The sequence below is a fragment of the Poecilia mexicana genome, unplaced genomic scaffold, assembly GCF_051168715.1.
Source record: "Poecilia mexicana isolate PSO_F unplaced genomic scaffold, ASM5116871v1 scaffold_9, whole genome shotgun sequence".
Classification (NCBI taxonomy): domain Eukaryota; kingdom Metazoa; phylum Chordata; class Actinopteri; order Cyprinodontiformes; family Poeciliidae; genus Poecilia; species Poecilia mexicana.
In genome coordinates, this window is record NW_028263378.1 from 33569398 (window position 1) to 33587105 (window position 17708).

Sequence of the window (17708 nt, forward strand, 5' to 3'; positions counted from 1 at the left end):
TAGACCACGAAGGAGGAGCATGATTAGCTGGTAGGTGAGATGAATAGTATTCCAGCTTGAATTTACGCCGAGGCTTCATGTATCAACCTTACCTAAGTGTAAACCCGACCACTGTTGAGACAAGACCTGCAGTTTCTTCTTAGTTTTCATTTATCATAGTTTGTTGTCATTAACATATTGTTATCACCATACATCAACTACTGATAATGTAGGCTGGTCTTGCATTGACTAGCCTGTCAACGTTTAAAAAGAATAATATTTAATACATACTTGAGATAAAAAAGAAAAAATCAAATAATTATTTTTTTTTTACCAACCAGTGGCTTTATTGTATCATCTGAATTTGATTGTAGTTGGATTTAACTTCATTGTATTAGATATCAGAATATATTTTAGTAGATTTTGCTGAAATGAGTCTGATTGACTTCAACTGCCTGCTCTGTATGAGGGACTGCTGTAAAGTCAATGACATAACTCAACCTTTGCACTATGTGCTCTTACAGGAGGAGCAAATGCTGCAAGCCAATGACTTGATGCAATCTTCTGGGTTTCCTTAGGAATAAACTTTTTAATCTACTTTTAATAATTAATAGAGCATACTGCTCTGTATGATAACTGGGATCAATTGGAATGTATGTGTGATTGAATTTTGTGCCTTGAGACAACATCTGTTGTGAATTGGCGCTATATAAATAAACTGAATTTAATATAATTTAATTTAGTTACTGTAGAGAATTCTGTACAATTGAATATGAATTGAACTATTTTGTGTGTGAAAAGTGCCTTTAAATATAATTATTTAACATGGCTGAACTTAACTAATTAACATAAATATATTAGATCATTGCTCTTTTGACTTTAATGCTGATTGTTAAGTTCTGAATTCAAACTTATAACGTTATAGCTTTTCTGCCAAAGGCCTCTTTATCTGGTTTATCCAAAAGATATATTTTTCTATTTATTTTTTTCACAAAAAAACTGTAATTAATGTGCGAAGGACAACACAAGAAATAAATCCAGAAATCATAATTTAGCACCTTACAGTGAGTAAGAAATAAATAATTTAAGGAGTTAAGCTGTTAAAGTGGAGTTGAACATCTAAATTCTTTAGCTATTTCAGAATGTCCCACTCCACACAGTAGGATATAAAGAATCACCACGCAACAGGAAAACCTAAACAAAAAACTCAGACTATCCTCACCTCACTTTGAGCACACTGGTCAGTCTGTTCCTTCTGCTTGGCTTGTTCTTCCTCGTGCTTTTCTACCTGATACAGCCAAAAATTTTCCATAGTTTTTGGTTATTACCTGAAGGTAGTTTAATCTTAAAGAGTCACAGAAGAACATGCACATGAAGGGCAGAGTAGGTGAAATGCATCAGCAAAGTCACTAAAAGTAAGCTCAGGTGACACATTCAGGTTGGTCATGGGTTGGTCACGTCATCCTGTTTTATTCCTCTGCAAAATTTCAAACATAAACCTTAATTCCCCAAAAAATTTATGAAGCAAGTAACCACAACATATAAGTAAACCAGCATTCAAACAATAAAGAATACAAGAAACTTGTAATTAGAATTAGTTAGAAAAAGGAGAAAGGTTAACAGGTCATTCCATGCTGCTACTAGATCCCAAATTAAATATTTAGTTTGAGTTATCCAATACGCTTTTCTTTTTTGTTCCATGATGAATAAATTATTAGGTGGATAGAGGTAGAAGAAAGGGAGGTAAAAAAGACTTTGCTGGAGTAAACAAATGTAAGAAAGCAAACTGATATTGAGACTAGAGTTTAATATAATAAAACGGAATCACCATTGATTAAATGCAATATCACGATTGTAATTATTTTTAATTTTGATGCAAATTCATCCTGGCAATAGTACATTTATTCAGCTAAAATAACTCATCACTAATATGTGGCTAATATTAACCCACATATTACAAAACAGAGAGCGTCTTTCTATCTTTATTAAATGTTTATTATTTCACAAAGATAAGTCTTTTTTAAAATTCCAACTTTCATAACCACTATGGATCAATTGGAAAAGTAGACAAAATACATCTCATTACTCCTATCTGTCTAAAACAACTAAATTTTGCTAAAGAACCATAAAGAATAACAAAAGCCCAGATAGTGATGGTTACTTTAATGAAAATATTCAATAAAGAAACTTGACACAGTCAAGCTAGAATTTTTAAAGTCCATATTAAAGGTCCTTTTGAATAGTAGGAAAATATTTTATTTTCTCAGGTCAAATTGTAAACCTGGTTGCTGTATTTGGTCTTTAATTAGCTAGCAAATGTTTTAAAGTGTCAAATCAACAAAAAAGCTCTCCTAGATAAATTGTGCATTTGCGTGACGTAACTGGTGGAAAACTGAGCTCAACGGCTGTGGTCTGAAAAGGAACAGAACTCTAGGAGGTTTTGTTTGCTCAGATGTGATTAAAACTTGTTTATGTGGGTGTGCTGTGGTGGCGCAGGGGTTAAGTACAACCCATGTATGGAGACCTTAGTCCTCAACACGGCTGTTGCAGGTTCAATTCCTGGCCTAGCAACCTTTGCCGCATGTCTTTCCCAATCTCTCATTACCAACTTTCCTGTCAATTAACTATCAAAAAAACATAAAAAGACCACTAGAGCCAATAATTAAATAAAAAAACTTGTTTATGTGCATAAACAACAGAAAAAAACTTATTTAAGCCTTGGGTGAGATTCATCCAGCTGAGAAAGGAATGTTTTACCACTAGCAGTATTTCAACTAACATGGTGATTTTCAGTACACTCTTCTGCGAGAAGGTTTACAACAAAAGTGACCCGAATGAATATTAGATGAGAAAGATGAGAGTGTATGCTTTCTGGAAAATGAAGCCCTAGGCGAAAATTCAACCTGTAAGACTCTTCCTACATCACCTATCACCATGCCTTCACCCCAGCCAATCAGGACGCACCACCTCTCTACCTCGATCCAATCAACTGGCAAGAGCTCCTTCAAAAAGGTGAAGCAACCACGGATCCACCCGCTTCAGCTGTGTTTCAACCCACCTCCTCCCCGTTTCCACCACCAGTCTCCCAGACGCCTCCAGGACCCCTCAAGACTCCTCTCTCCAAGCTCCGCTCCACCACCAGTGACTGGGCCCGGGGGAAGACCTACCTGAGCGTCATTCGAGCCAATCATTCAAGCTCGCTGCGATTCTCAGCACACATCTTCCGCCGGTGTCAGAGCGCCATATTCTCTGTCCAATAAAATTGTCTAACTGCTGTTTCTCTCTCTGTGTGAGTCTCTACAGATTGAAATCCCCTTCTAGATTACTGGATAAAAGAAATTTCTAGTTGCTAAATTTTAGTGGTTCAAACATACTTTCACACATAATTTGGAAACGGTTGCTCTTTATTTGCCAAAGCAATTAGGGGGGCGGAGAGATATTTCAGCTACCTGAAATAATCTGTTCCCCCTCCATCTCATAAGAACAAATTAATTTACCTACAAGTCTTTAACGGTGCTTATTCCTCTCAATTTTTGCCAAAGTTACGACGAGGGAACCATATATTTTAGCTGCTTGAAATAATTGTCATGATGCAGTGTTAAGGTGCAGTGAGGATATACGCCATGGACCCAGGTAAGAGTAATAATGAAAGTTTAATAATAAAGATGGCTTGCACAGTCCCAAAATCTGGCAACACGGAGGAGCGAAAACACACAGAAGCTCAGCACCGATAGCAGCAGTAACAGACTGGTAATGAGAGCAGGTGCTGAGACAGGACTAGCACTTCTACTACGACGGCTGACTAAGTAACATTGAATTCAGGACTTTACAGTTCTACTGAGACAGCTATCACTGGATGCTTGATAACACACACTATGCGAACGACAAGGACCCGACAAAAGACCAGGACAAGATGTGGGCTTAAATACATGGAGGGTAATCAACAAGACGAGACACACCTGGGAACAATCAGGGAACAGACACAGGGACACACAGGAAACACAGATCTAAATAAACACAGAAAACCTAATATAATTACACAGAAAAGTCAAATCCCGACAGTACCCTCACCCCCACCGAAGGGCGCCTTCCAGACGCCCATAGTGTAAAAAAAAAAACTAGGTTGGGCGGAGGGGTGCCGGACGGGGGGCTAGAGTCCAGAGAATAAACAAAAAACTAAGGGTGGGCGGAAGAACACTAGGTGAAAGACAGTAGCTCAGTCAAAAACAAAACAAGAACACGGTCAGGACGGACCTGCCGTGACAGTCTGGGGGCCTGCAACGACGCATAAGAAACTTGACACAGTCAAGTTTCTTATGCGCCATGACCATAAGACATGGCATGTCTTATGCCATGTCTTATGCTGGTCATGGCATGACCAGCTGGTCATGGCACATGACCAGCTGGTCATGTGCCATGGCCAGCTGGGGGTGGCCATGGCACATGAAACGGACCCTCTGAGGAAGATCTGGGGGCTGGTAGTGAGACAGGGGGAATCAACGTCGGAGGCACTTGGGCCTTGGTGGGCATCTACTGAAAGGGAGCTTGTGGCTCGGGAGGCGACAAAGGGGCCTCAGGAACCTTGGGAGGCGAAGAAGGGAACGCTGGGGCCTCTGTAGGCGGCGAAGGTGCTGCTGGAGCCTCGAGAGGTGACGAAGGGGCCGCTGGGACCTCAGGAGATAACATAGGGGCCGCTTGGGCCTAGCACTGGTCTCTGGGGGAGCTCTGGGAGGAGGAGTCCCTGAAGGAGCACTAGGGGGCAAAGTCTCGGGGGAAGCACTAGGAGGCCGAGACTCAGGAGGAATACTAGGAGGCGGAGACTCAGGAAAAGCAGTAGGAATTCGGATACTCAGGAGGTGCACTGGGAGACGGCGTCTTGGGAGGAGCACTAGGAGACAGACTCGGGAGGAGCCTGGGAGGCGGAGTCTTAGCTGCAGTCTCAGGACGTGGGGTCTCAGGAAACTCAGGGGGCGGTGCAGCAGCAGACTCAGGGGGCGGCACAGAGAATCCCCCTACCTGGGCGGGTCATGCCATCAACCATGCCACTTAATAACTACGCGGCAACTTAACCACCTGGAATCCCATGGCCATGGGAACCATAGCTGGAAGCGGGTTGGCAGCTGGACGTGGACAGGCTGTGGTGGAAGCCGGAACCAGAACAGGTGAAAGGGAGTCAAACCGAGGTGTTGAGGCTGATGGGGCTGAGACACGGGAACACGGAATCAGCTGGTCTCGGGAGATCTGTCTTTTCCCTCAGCACCACTGCCGCCGTCTGAAATTCCCATTCCACATCCCGACGTATTTCTTCCAAAGCCGGGAGGTGGGAGGCGACGAACTGTGTGATCCACTGTGTTATCCACTTGTCCAAGCAGACCAGCGACTGCCTGGAATGTACGGTTTCGCCAACTCGGCGGCATAGAATTGGATGTCTCTCAGCAACTCCCGCCAGTTTGCTGGGTCCAGGTAGGTAGTAGGGGCGTTCCTCAACTTGGAGTGGACGGGTCCTTCTGCCATGATGCGGTGTTGCGGTGCGGTAAAGATATACACCATGGACCCAGGTAAGAGTAATAATGAAAGTTTAATAATGAAGATGGCTCACACAGTCCCAAAATCTGGCAGCACAGCAGAGCAGAAATACACAGAGGCTCAGCACCGATAGCAGCAGGAACAGACTGGTAACGAGAGCAGGTGCCGACACAGGACTAGCAGTTCTACTATGATGGCTGACTAAGTAACGCTGCTGAACTGAGGACTTTACAGTTCTACCAAGACAGTTAACAACAGTTAACGCTGGACGCTTGATAACACACACTAAGTGAACGACAAGGACCCGACAAGATGCCAGGACAACAGGTGGGCTTAAATACACAAAGGGTAATCAACGAGACGAGACAATCAGGGAGCAGACGGGGCGACATAGGGACTCAGATCTAAATAAACACAGAAAATCAAACATTATTACACAGAAAACTCAAATCCCAACAATAATCTGTTCCCCCTCAATTTCATAGGAACAAATTAAGTTACCAGCAAGTCTTTAACTGTGTTTATTCCTCTCATCAACAAATCTTGTGATTTTGGAAATTGTTATTCATTATTTCCCACAGTTAAAGCGGGGAACCATAAATTTTAGCCACCTGAAATAATCTGTTTGTATTGAAGGTCTTCATTACTTGGCTGTACAACACTTAAAATGTGTGTTAAATGATAAAAGAAATGCATGTTGAATGATAAAAGAAATGGATACAAACAGATTGAAGTATTTTGTTGATTGTGTGTTTTTATGCAGTGGCATCTCAGCTGGAACTGATGGTGTCCTGTTGAAATACAACAAACAAAGGGATAATATAAGTATTGTGATTGTTTGAAATGCACTGAAATGTTTGAAGGCTTTGTGTGGGTGTGGCTTACCTTTGTCTCTTCCTCTGCAGGGTGTTCAGGCTAAAAGATTCCCCGGAGGCCTGAGCACCGTTTAAAGGTTCCAGAAGAGACCAAAGCAGATGGAAGAGGGAGAGCAATAGAGCTATGCACTTTATAAATTCAATGTTGGATTTATTTTTATTGATAGAGATGTGTTTTTATCCATCCATCCATCCATCCATCCATACATCCATTTTCTTCCGCTTATCAAGGGTCGGGTCACGGGGGCAGCAGCTTCAGAAGGGAGGCCCAGACTTCCCTCTTCCCAGCCAATTCTTCCAGCTCCTCTGGGGGAACCCCAAGACGTTCCCAGGCCAGCCAAGAGACATAGTCCCTCCAGCATGTCCTGGGTCTTCCCCGGGGCCTCCTCCCGGTGGGACATGCCCAGAACACCTCACTAGGGAGGCATCCAGGAGCCATGCTTACCAGATGCCCGAGCCACCTCAACTGGCTCCTCTCGATGTGGAGGAGCAGCGGCTCTACTCTGAGTCCCTCCCGAATTACCGAGCTTCTCACCCTATCTCTAAGGGAGAACCCAGCCACCCTGCGGAGGAAACCCATTTTGGCCGCTTGTATCCGTGATCTCGTTCTGTCGGTCATGACCCAAAGCTCACGACCATAGATCGACCGGTAAATTGAGAGCTTCGCTTTTTGACTGAGCTCTCACTTCACCACCGGTACAGCGCCCGTTTCACAGCAGACGCTGCCCCAATCTGCTTGTCGATCTCCCGTCCCTTCTTCCCTCATTTGTGAACAAGATCCCCAGATACTTAAACTCCTCCACTTGAGGCAGGACGACCCCCCCTGACCCGGAGAAGGCACTTTACCCTTTTCCGGCTCAAGACCATGGCCTCAGATTTGGGGGCACTCATCCTGGCCGCTTCACACTCGGCCGCGTACCACTCCAGCGAGAGCCGCAGATCATGATCTGATGAAGCCAACAGGACCACATCATCCCCAAAAAGCAGAGATGTGATCCTAAGGCCACCAAAACGGATCCCCTCAACACCTCGGCTGCGCCTAGAAATTCTGTCCATGAAAGTAATGAACAGAATCGGTGACAAAGGGCAGCCTTGGCAGAGTCCAACTCTCACCGGAAATGGGCCCAACTTACTGCCGGCAATGCAGACCAGACTCCGACACTGGTCATACAGACCTGATACGGACCTGACAGCCCGTATCAAAGGGCCCGGTACCCCATACTCCCGGAGAACCCCCCACAAAACCCCCCTAGGGACACGGTCGAATGCCTTCTCCAAGTTCACAAAACACATGTAGACTGGTTGGGCGAACTCCCATGCACCCTCCAGGACCCTGCTGAGGGTGTAGAGCTGGTCCAGTGTTCCATGACCAGGACAAAAACCACATTGCTCTTCCTGAATCCGAGGTTCGACTATCCGATGGACCCTCCTCTCCAGGACCCCTGAATAGACCATACCAGGGAGGCTTAAGAGTGTGACCCCCCTGTAATTGGAGCACACCCTCCGGTCCCCCTATTTGAACAGGAGGACCACCACCCCAGTCTGCCAATCCAGGGGAACTGCCCCCGATGTCCATGCGATATTGCAGAGTCGCGTGAGCCAATACAACCCTACAACATCCAGAGCCTTAAGGAACTCCGGGCGGATCTCATCCGTATACAGGATTTGTTGTTGATAAAGAGAGATATAAGCACACTTGTGAAAAAAAGAATTTGTCCTCATGTTATAGAAGGGTAATGGATTGTTTCAGGCAGCTAAAATAGCTAAAATATATGGTTCCCCTTAATAACTCTGGCAAATAATGAGCAAATGTTTTCAAACTTACAGGACTTATTGTTGATGATGAGCAATAACCACAGTTAAAGATCTGCTGCTAAATTAATATTTAATTAACTAGAAATTTCTTTTATCCACATATATTTAACATTAGGAGGGGATTTTCCAGAAAGCCTACTCTCATTTTTTCAGGAAATCAAATTTGCGTGCCCTGCTATCAGCCAGCTTCCCTCCTCTTATATTAGCAATGAAAAATTATAAATACATACAATGTGTTAGAAAACTGTGACTTCTTTGGCAGGCTTGAGTGATAAAAGTAGGAACAAGACCGCTTCTCTTGGCCATTAAAAACAACACAAAACAGTGTAAGAAGTTTATTTATTTATTTTACAAATTTGTTATTGCTTCATTTTTAAACAGAAGCTGCCGATTGAACTGAAAGTTACAACCTTGACTTGATTAGATGAGTTGTTTTACCAAGAAATCGATCAGAAGCGCCATGAAAATGAAAGGATCCAACTCTCTGGCTGCAATGCGCGCGTCCGACACCTGAGTGAAGTTGGCAACCCCACCGTCTTCAAATCAGACAAAATTGGTGTCAAACGTTTGTGCTATGTTTGTGCTGGTTTGTGCAGCAAAATTTTTTGTTTGTGCCGCTATCATTGTAAAGATATAAAGAAATGTTTCTAGAGGTCATCAAAGGTCAACCAGCCCCCCCCACCCCCCCACCTTCCTCAAATCAAACAAAATGGGTGTCAATCAACTCGTGCTGGTTTGTGCAGCAAAAATTTTTTGTTTGTGCTGCTTTGGCTTTGAAGATATTAATGAAATGTTAATGGTCAAAAGGTCAACCAGCCACACAGGAGAACAGAATTCACAGGGGAACAGAATTTCGCACTAGACCTGTATTACACCAAGCACTATAGCTAATATTAGCTGGCATTTTGCCAGTGGACATAAATACAGTATATTCTATTCTATTCACAAAAAGTAAACGGTAATATGTGAATCTTACTTGTGAAAAGTTATCCTCCAAGATCTCACGTCAATAGTCCGTCGATCTGAACAAAAATATCCTGCAGTGCTGAGGCATCTGCTGCTGTTTTCTTTTAGCCAAGTAGGAGGGACCATAGACATGAATACGTGGGTCATATTCATGTCTATGGAGGGACGACGCTCAGGCGGCAAAATATGTGTGCGCTTGTGCAGCACTCTTATCTAGAGAACTACAGACACCGTGAAAGTTCAAACAACGTGTTTCGGCAACATTACCACACTTTTTTCACACAAATATATATATATATCAGTGACGTGCGGTCAGGGGAAGCAGGTGAGGCAGAGCCTCACCTATCATCATGGAAAAATAATATATGTGGTGCACCTACAAATGGCACCACAGTATTTTGTTGTTTTTTTTTATTATTTGCAGTTCACTATGTTCATCTGTCTTTATTTATAGTGCTTTTCTGGGAAGGGGACAGGAGCGGTAATGGCGACGCGGAACCTTTGTTTGGGGGGGTGTTGCTTCCAGGTTGGTTTTGGGATGGACTTCCGGTTTGTCTCAAATACAATCTGGATGTTAACAGCAACAGTAGTCGTCATTGCTGACTCCTTGTCTATTTCCTCTTCAGATTGTGTCAACTCTGTTACAGCAGTTCTGACACCCGGGACCTGTAACAGATCGTGGGGGCTCGTCCGGGATTAGCACGCCACACATCCATGGGCTACTGCTGATCCAATAATATTGATCACCAGGACCTCTCAGAGCCAGGAGTGACCCAGTGTGCAGTAGAGGCCAGTAGCCAGTGAAAAGGGTGTACCAGCCTACAGAGTGCAGCACTGTGGACTTGAGTGTCCGAGAGCAGCAAGATGTCTTCTGGTGAGAGAAAACAACTGCTATGGAGCATCAAAAAAATATTACACCAGCTAACAGGTAGTGAAGCCCACCTCACTGCAACTTCTCTTGGCGAGGTGGAAGGACTGGACTCCAGTCAGCTGACTCAGAATGATGAAGAAAGTTGTGTTGAATATCTGACTACCTACCTGTCATGTCTGACAATCCTGGATCGGGAGGACCAGGGTTTGCCATTATTAAAGAGACTGGAATGTATCATAGAGGGGACCATGATGAATCGTGGACAAACTACAGTGTCTTTTGAAGCTGAAGCAAGTACAAGTGGGCAGGCCATTTCCCGTGTTCAGTCACAAGACGGCCATGGTGACACAGAGATTATTGGCCCGCTATGACACTATTCAGGCTCAATTAAACCAAGCCTTGTCCACTTCAGCTTCTCACACCAGTCAATCTCGCAACCAGCAGACAACTTGGGCATCGGTTCCACCAGCTACAGGGGACCCACGTCTCCCGACTTTCCAAAATCATTAACAGCTGTTCTCACCTCAGTACTCTGTTCCTCATGCAGGGAACATCCCAAGTCACACTGGTGAGAGTATGATAGCCATGAAAGATTTGCCACTGCTGTCCCGCAGAGAATTCAAAGTGCATGGGGGAATGATTAGTGACACAACATCAGAAATCAGTTACAATAGCATCTGTAAACAGATAGATGAGGGTCTCAGGGAGAATCACACTCCAAATGAGATGATTAGAGGAATATTACGCGCTATTAAGCCAGGTAACTTCCGAGATATGTTAACAATAAAAGACGATCTCACAGTTTCTGAGCTTAAAAGTTTCCTGCAGTCTCACTTAGGTGAGAAAAGTAGCACAGAGCTTTTCCAAGATTTAATGTGTGCTAAGCAGTTCGAAAATGAGACGCCTCAGCAGTTTTTGTATAGAATGATTGGACTGAAGCAAAAGATCCTGTTCTCACTCAGACAGCCAGACTCAGTTGTTAAGTACGATATATCTACAATCCAGTGCATCTTTCTCAGCACTATTTGCCAGGGAATAGGGGAGAAGTATGACAGTGTTCGCCGAGACCTCAAGACCCTCCTAGGTGACCCCACTGTCAGTGACGAGGCACTGTTTCGCCAAGTAATAAAGACAACGGCAGAGGAAAGTGAGTGGAAGCGTCGACTTAGCCGAAGTTCTACCACCAAAGTGAGTCATGCCCACGCAGCAAACAGTGAGTTGAAAGAGAAAACAACGGACAATGTGAAAGTAAATCAGCTTAATAATGACTTCACACTCCAAAGACTCAGCGCACAAGTAAAAACACTGACACAAGCTCTAGAAAACCTGAAAGCAATGATAGCTCCTGTTCCAGCATCAGAGCAGAGGAGCTCTAAACCCCAACCAGAAAGAAAACTTCAAAGAGAAAGAAAAAGCTGTCAGAACTGTGCTTCTCAAACCAATCCGAACTGTAACCACTGCTTTGTCTGCGGAGAGGAAGGGCATCATGCTGTCGGGTGCCTGAAGAAAACTAAGCCGTTGGGAAACTGGAGACGATCGGAGCAGAGGGACCACCTCTGATCGGCAAACCTCAGCAGTCCCGCCCAAAGAAAAAGTCCAAGAGCACTACTGGCAGAGAGACGTTGGGTGCATGTTCACAAGAAACTGACAAAGAAACACCACGTGGTTTAGTAGCTCCCTTAGTAGGTCGCCAGTCCCTTCTCAAATGTATGATGGCAGGTTACCTAGTAACGGTGGTATTAGACACAGGAGCAGGGGTAAGTCTTTTAGATCATGCGTGGCTAAATAGATACTTACCCGGACAACAGGTTAGACCCTTAAGTGAACTGATGGATGATGATCTTAGTGTGAAAGCAGTCACGGGGGACTCAGTACCTTTTGATGGGTGCGTGGAGGTTGTAGTCAACCTCGAGGGCAACGACAACCCAGACCTATCTATACGTGTACCCTTCCTTGTGAGCCGCTTGAAGATCGAAAGACCCATTGTAGGCTTCAATGTGATCCACGAGTTCATTAAAGACAATGGGGGGAACTACAAACTTATTGAGCTTATTGGTAGAGCCATGGGGATCGACATTTCTGCTTTAAGCACCCTTGTAAGCTTCATCCAGACCCAAGATCGTCCCATACATGAGCCAGCTACTGTAAAAGTAGGCTTCAAAGGGGGAATAGTCTATCCTAGTCAGGTGGCTTACATTAAGTGTAGAGTCCCAGACGGTATTAGCTCCACAGAGTCACTTGTGTTGTTTGAACCAGTACTAGATGATGTCCGCTTTGAACAGCTTAGTGTTGGAGCACGACTTTTACAAATAGAAAAAACATATAGGCCGTATATAAAAGTACCTGTGTCAAACTATTCTAGCCAGAGTGTGACTTTACCCAGCTTGACAGTTTTGGGTTCTATTGAGCCTATTGTAAAAATAGTTCAGACTGATCAACCCGAAAACTCTTATGAAACAGCACCAGTCTCTACCTGTATTGTGGACTCTGTGTCCAAATCTAGTCAAGTCCAGGAGCAATCCAATATTGCTCACTGGCACCCCCCAGTGGACATTAGTCACCTGACACCAGAACAACAAAAGGAAGTAAAGCAAATGTTATTTGAGGAATCAAATGTTTTTGCCCGAGATGATGGAGACATTGGAAATATTCCGAGTTTGAACATGACTATCAACCTGAAAGATGACATCCCAGTCCAACGCACATACACTGCCATCCCCAAGCCATTATACAAAGAGGTGAAAGAATACATCCAGGACTTATTGGCTAAAGGCTGGATAGTCAAGTCAAAATCACCCTTTGCTGCACCTGTAGTATGTGTAAGGAAATGTGATGGCACGCTAAGACTTTGTATTGATTACAGACAGTTGAATCAGAAAACTATGCCTGACCGCCACCCACTTCCGCGCATCCGAGACCTTCTGGACACGCTGGGCGGCCACAGCTGGTTCAGCATTCTGGATCAAGGTAAAGCTTACCACCAGGGATACATGGCCGAGGGTTCCCGCCATATGACTGCCTTCATCTCACCCTGGGGCCTATACGAGTGGGTAAGAATCCCTTTTGGTCTCAGTAATGCCCCTGCTGCCTTCCAACGCAGTATGGAAGAGATGCTGGGCACCCTACATGATGATTGTTGTATTCCATATCTGGACGACATCCTTTGCTACTCAAAGAGTTTCACTGAACATGTTGAGGCGCTGCGCAGACTCCTCAGAGCTCTCCAACAACATGGGGTCAAGCTTCGCCCAACCAAATGTGAACTGTTCAAAGCAGAGGTCAGATATGTGGATAGGCTGGTTTCAGAAAATGGAGTCCGAATCGATCCAAAGGACTATGAAGCTGTCAAGTCTCTTAGAAGACGCCAACAAATGTGGGTGAGTTAAGAAAACTGCTTGGGTTCTTAAGCTATTATCGGGCCTACATTCAAGATTTTTCCAGGATCGCCAAACCTTTGTACAGCCTCCTACAAGTTAAAGGGAATCCTGAAAACACTCAGACCAAGTCCAGGAAGAGCCAAAGTGCTCAGCTGCTTTCAAAGACTCCTATCAGCTGGACAAGTGAACATGATCACATCCTAAGGCAGCTCATTGACACTCTGGCCAATCCACCTGTGCTTGCCTACCCCAACTTTGAACTGCCTTTTGTTTTACATACTGACGCCTGCGAGAAGGGGCTTGGGGCGGTGTTATATCAGAGGCAGGGGGGAAAATTAAAAATCATAGCATATGGCTCAAGAACTCTGACCCCAGCTGAAAAAAACAATTGTTTACATTCCGGTAAGTTAGAGTTCTTAGCTCTTAAATGGGCCATTTGTGAAAAATTCAGGGATTATTTATTTTATGCCCCAGAGTTCACTGTGTACACAGACAACCCCCTGACGTATGTAATGAGCACTGCAAAGTTGAATGCAACAGGACATACAACCCCTGGCAAAAAGTATGGAATCACCAGTGTTGGATGAGCAGTCATTCAGACATTTCATGCTGTAAAACAAACTCGGATCAAAAACATGATACAATATTAAGGTCATTCCAAAGTGCAACTTGTTGGCTTTCAGGAACACTCAAAGAAATGAAGAGAAAACATTGTGGAAGTCAGTGAATGATACTTTTATTGACCAAACACAGGGAAATAAATATGGAATCACTCAATTCTGAGGAAAAAAGTATGGAATCATGAAAAACACATAAACAAAAGACCATTCAAAATACATCACTAGTATTTAGTTGCACCATCTTTGGCTTTTATAACAGCTTTTAGTCTCTGAGGCATGGACTTGATGAGGGACAAACAGTATTTGGTGCCTACTCTCTTTGATAGCAGTTGCCAGATCAGCTTTGCAGGTTGGAGCCTTCTTGTGGAACATTTTTTTCAATCTCCACCACAGGTTTTCTATTGGGTTGAGATCTGGACTATTTGCAGGCCATGACATCGACTGAATGTGTCTTTCTTCAAGGAATGCCTTCACTGTTTTTGCCCTATGGCACGATGCATTGTCATCTTGGAAAATTATTTCATCATCTCCAAACATCTGTTCAATTGAAGGGATGAGAAAACTGTCCAAAATGTCAATGTAAACTTGTGCATTGATAGAAGAATTAACCACAGTCATCTCCCCAGTGCCTTTGCCTGACATGCAGCCCCATATCATCAAGGACTGTGGAAATTTGGTTGTTTTCTTCAGGCAGGCCTCTTCATAAATCTCACTGGAACGGCACCAAACAAAAGTTCCAGCATCATCACCTTGTCCAATGCAGATTCTTGACTCATCACTGAAGACAACTTTCATCCAGTCATCCACAGTCCATGATTGCCTCTCCTTAGCCCATCGGAATCTTGTTCTTTTATGGTTAGGTGTCAATGCTGGTTTTCATTTAGCTTTCCTGTATTGAAATCCCACCTCCTTTAGGCGATTTCTTACGGTTCGGTCACATACATTGACTCCAGCTTCCTCCCATTTATGCTTCATCTGTTTAGTTGTACTTTTTTGGTTTTCAAGACAAATGACCTTTAGTTGTTTGTCTTGACGCTTTAATGTCTTTCTTGGTCTACCAGTACGCTTGGCTTTAACAACCATTCCATGCTGTTTGTGTTTGGACCATATCTTGGATACAGCTGACTGTGAACAGCCCACATCTTTAGCAACCATGCGTGAAGGGTTACCTTCTTCAAGAAGTTTCACAATCCTCTCTTTTGTTTCAAGGGACATTTCTCTTGTTGGAGTCATGGTTCTCGCCACTCCACTTCGTCCAGCAGCCCTCCAAGGTGTCATGACTGCAGGTGTTTTGAACTGCACACTAACGGGCACATCTAATCTGGGGCAGGTGTCCATTTAGGGAAAGGAAATAGACTGGGTGTGTCCTTTTTTCTACCTCCAATTTGAGTGATTCCATACTTTTTTCCTCAGAATTGAGTGATTCCATATTTATTTCCCTGTGTTTGGTCAATAAAAGTATCATTCACTGACTTCCACAATGTTTTCTCTTCATTTCTTTGAGTGTTCCTGAAAGCCAACAAGTTGCACTTTGGAATGACCTTAATATTGTATCATGTTTTTGATCCGAGTTTGTTTTACAGCATGAAATGTCTGAATGACTGCTCATCCAACACTGGTGATTCCATACTTTTTGCCAGGGGTTGTAGGTGGGTAGGAGAGCTTGCAGATTTCAGGTTTAACATCAAGTACCGGCCTGGTAAAGTTAATGTGGACGCTGACACTTTGTCACGCCTTCCGCTGGACATTGATAGTTATGTTGAGTTGTGTACAGAGGAGCTTGGCCGAGACATTGTTTGTGCAACATGGGAAGGGAGCGAGGCAGCAAAGGAAAGTATGTTGCTTATGTAGCTGCTTTAAATCTGGCTCAAGACACTAGGTCAGACACACCAGCCTTACCTAGCATTAGCCACGAGGAGCTAGTGAGAGCACAAAGACAGGACACAACAATAAAAGAACTTCTCCGGTTAAAAGAGACAAAACCCACACTAACTGATAGAGACAGACAAAATGCAGATGGGTTAGTGAGGAGGTTAATGCATGAGTGGAGAAAACTTAAAGTGGAGAATGAGCTACTTTACAGGGAAGCTGGGGGTAGAAAGCAGCTTGTACTGCCTGCAGAGTACAGGTCCTAGGTGCTAAAACACCTTCATAAGGACATGGGTCACCTTGGTGCTGAAAGAGTTATCAACCTAGCCCGAGATCGCTTCTACTGGCCCTTTATGAAGAAGGACATTGAGGCTTATGTGACAAGACAATGTCCCTGTATAAAACAAAAGAAACCCACCACGCATATTAGGGCACCCATGGGAAGTATCAGTTCCAGTGCACCCATGGAGCTAGTATCCATTGACTTTATGCATTTAGAAAAGAGCAGAGGTGGTTACGAATACATACTTGTCGCAGTTGACCACTTTACGCGTTTCACTCAGGCATGGCCAACCAGAAACAAGTCAGCCAAAACTGCTGCGGAGAAACTATATAGCGATTTTATTCCTCGCTTCGGTTACCCTGCTAGGCTACATCATGACCAGGGCCGTGAATTTGAAAACTCACTGTTCAGGGGCCTACAACAGCTGTCAGGTGTCAATCACTCACGTACCACACCATACCACCCACAGGGAAATCCTGCCGAGCGATTTAACTGCACCCTGCTGCAAATGCTGAGAACTCTGGAAGAGACAGAAAAAGATAACTGGAAAGACTTTTTGCCTCAAGTTGTTCATGCATATAATTGCACAAAGCACGAGGCCACAGGGTTTTCACCACATTTCTTAATGTTTGGACGGCACCCCTGCTTGCCTGTGGACCTCATGTTTGGACTCAACACAGAGGAGGAGAGTGAAACACCAAATGGATATGTGCTAAAGTGAGCAAGGAGGATGAAAGAGGCTTATCGCATTGCTACCAACAACAGCCAGCGATCGAGTGCTCGCGGGAAGAAACACTACGACCGATATGTGAGAGGAGTTGTCTTAGAGCCAGGTGACCGAGTGTTAGTTCGCAACCTTGGAGAAAAGGGCGGACCTGGAAAGCTCAGGTCATATTGGGAGCAGACTATATACATTGTCAAAGAACAGATTAATGACAGCCCCATCTACAAAGTATATCCTGAGAACAATGCCCGGAAAACCAGGGTTCTCCACAGAAATCTCCTGCACCTGGTGAACGACTTACCTGTAACTGTTGATCACAGAAAAGATAAAGCACCCATTAGAAGCAGAGTCAAAGGTCACCGTGTCATTCCAAGCCAAAGTAACAGAGACAGCGACTCATCAAATTCTGAGAGTGACTCAGGAACCCGTTATTGGCTCAGAGTACCTGTGACAACCAGACTACAAGAACCAGCCACTCAAACTCATCCAGCCTCAAGCCAAGTTTTCACACCTGTGGAGCAAGGGAGGGACTCTCAACTGGACACTGCAGATGAAAATGTTCCAGCGGAGCATCCACATCCAGTTGAAAATGAACTGGTCCAAAACTGTGAAACAGACATTGCACAAGGAGAACAAGAACTGGAAAGAGACACTGAACAGGTTGAACTAGAAAACAAGGAGGAGGAGCAAGTACAAACTCAGGAGGGATTTCTCAGGAGATCTACAAGAGCAAGGAGACCACCTCAGAGACTCACCTACAACACTATGGGCCAGCCCTCCTGCATACCACAAGGGGTTATGGG

General features: G+C 44.3%; 1 protein-coding gene across 2 annotated transcripts in view; it reads right to left on the bottom strand.

The window, feature by feature from the left end:
* apba1a (amyloid beta precursor protein binding family A member 1a) overlaps window positions 1–17708 on the bottom strand; it is a 60698-nt gene that overhangs the window by 36273 nt on the left and 6717 nt on the right. For both annotated transcript variants that reach the window (XM_088009177.1, XM_088009176.1), the window contains exon 2: window positions 1202–1267. In XM_088009177.1, the coding sequence (XP_087865303.1) occupies window positions 1202–1267 (66 nt within the window). The remainder of the gene's footprint in view (window positions 1–1201; window positions 1268–17708) is intronic.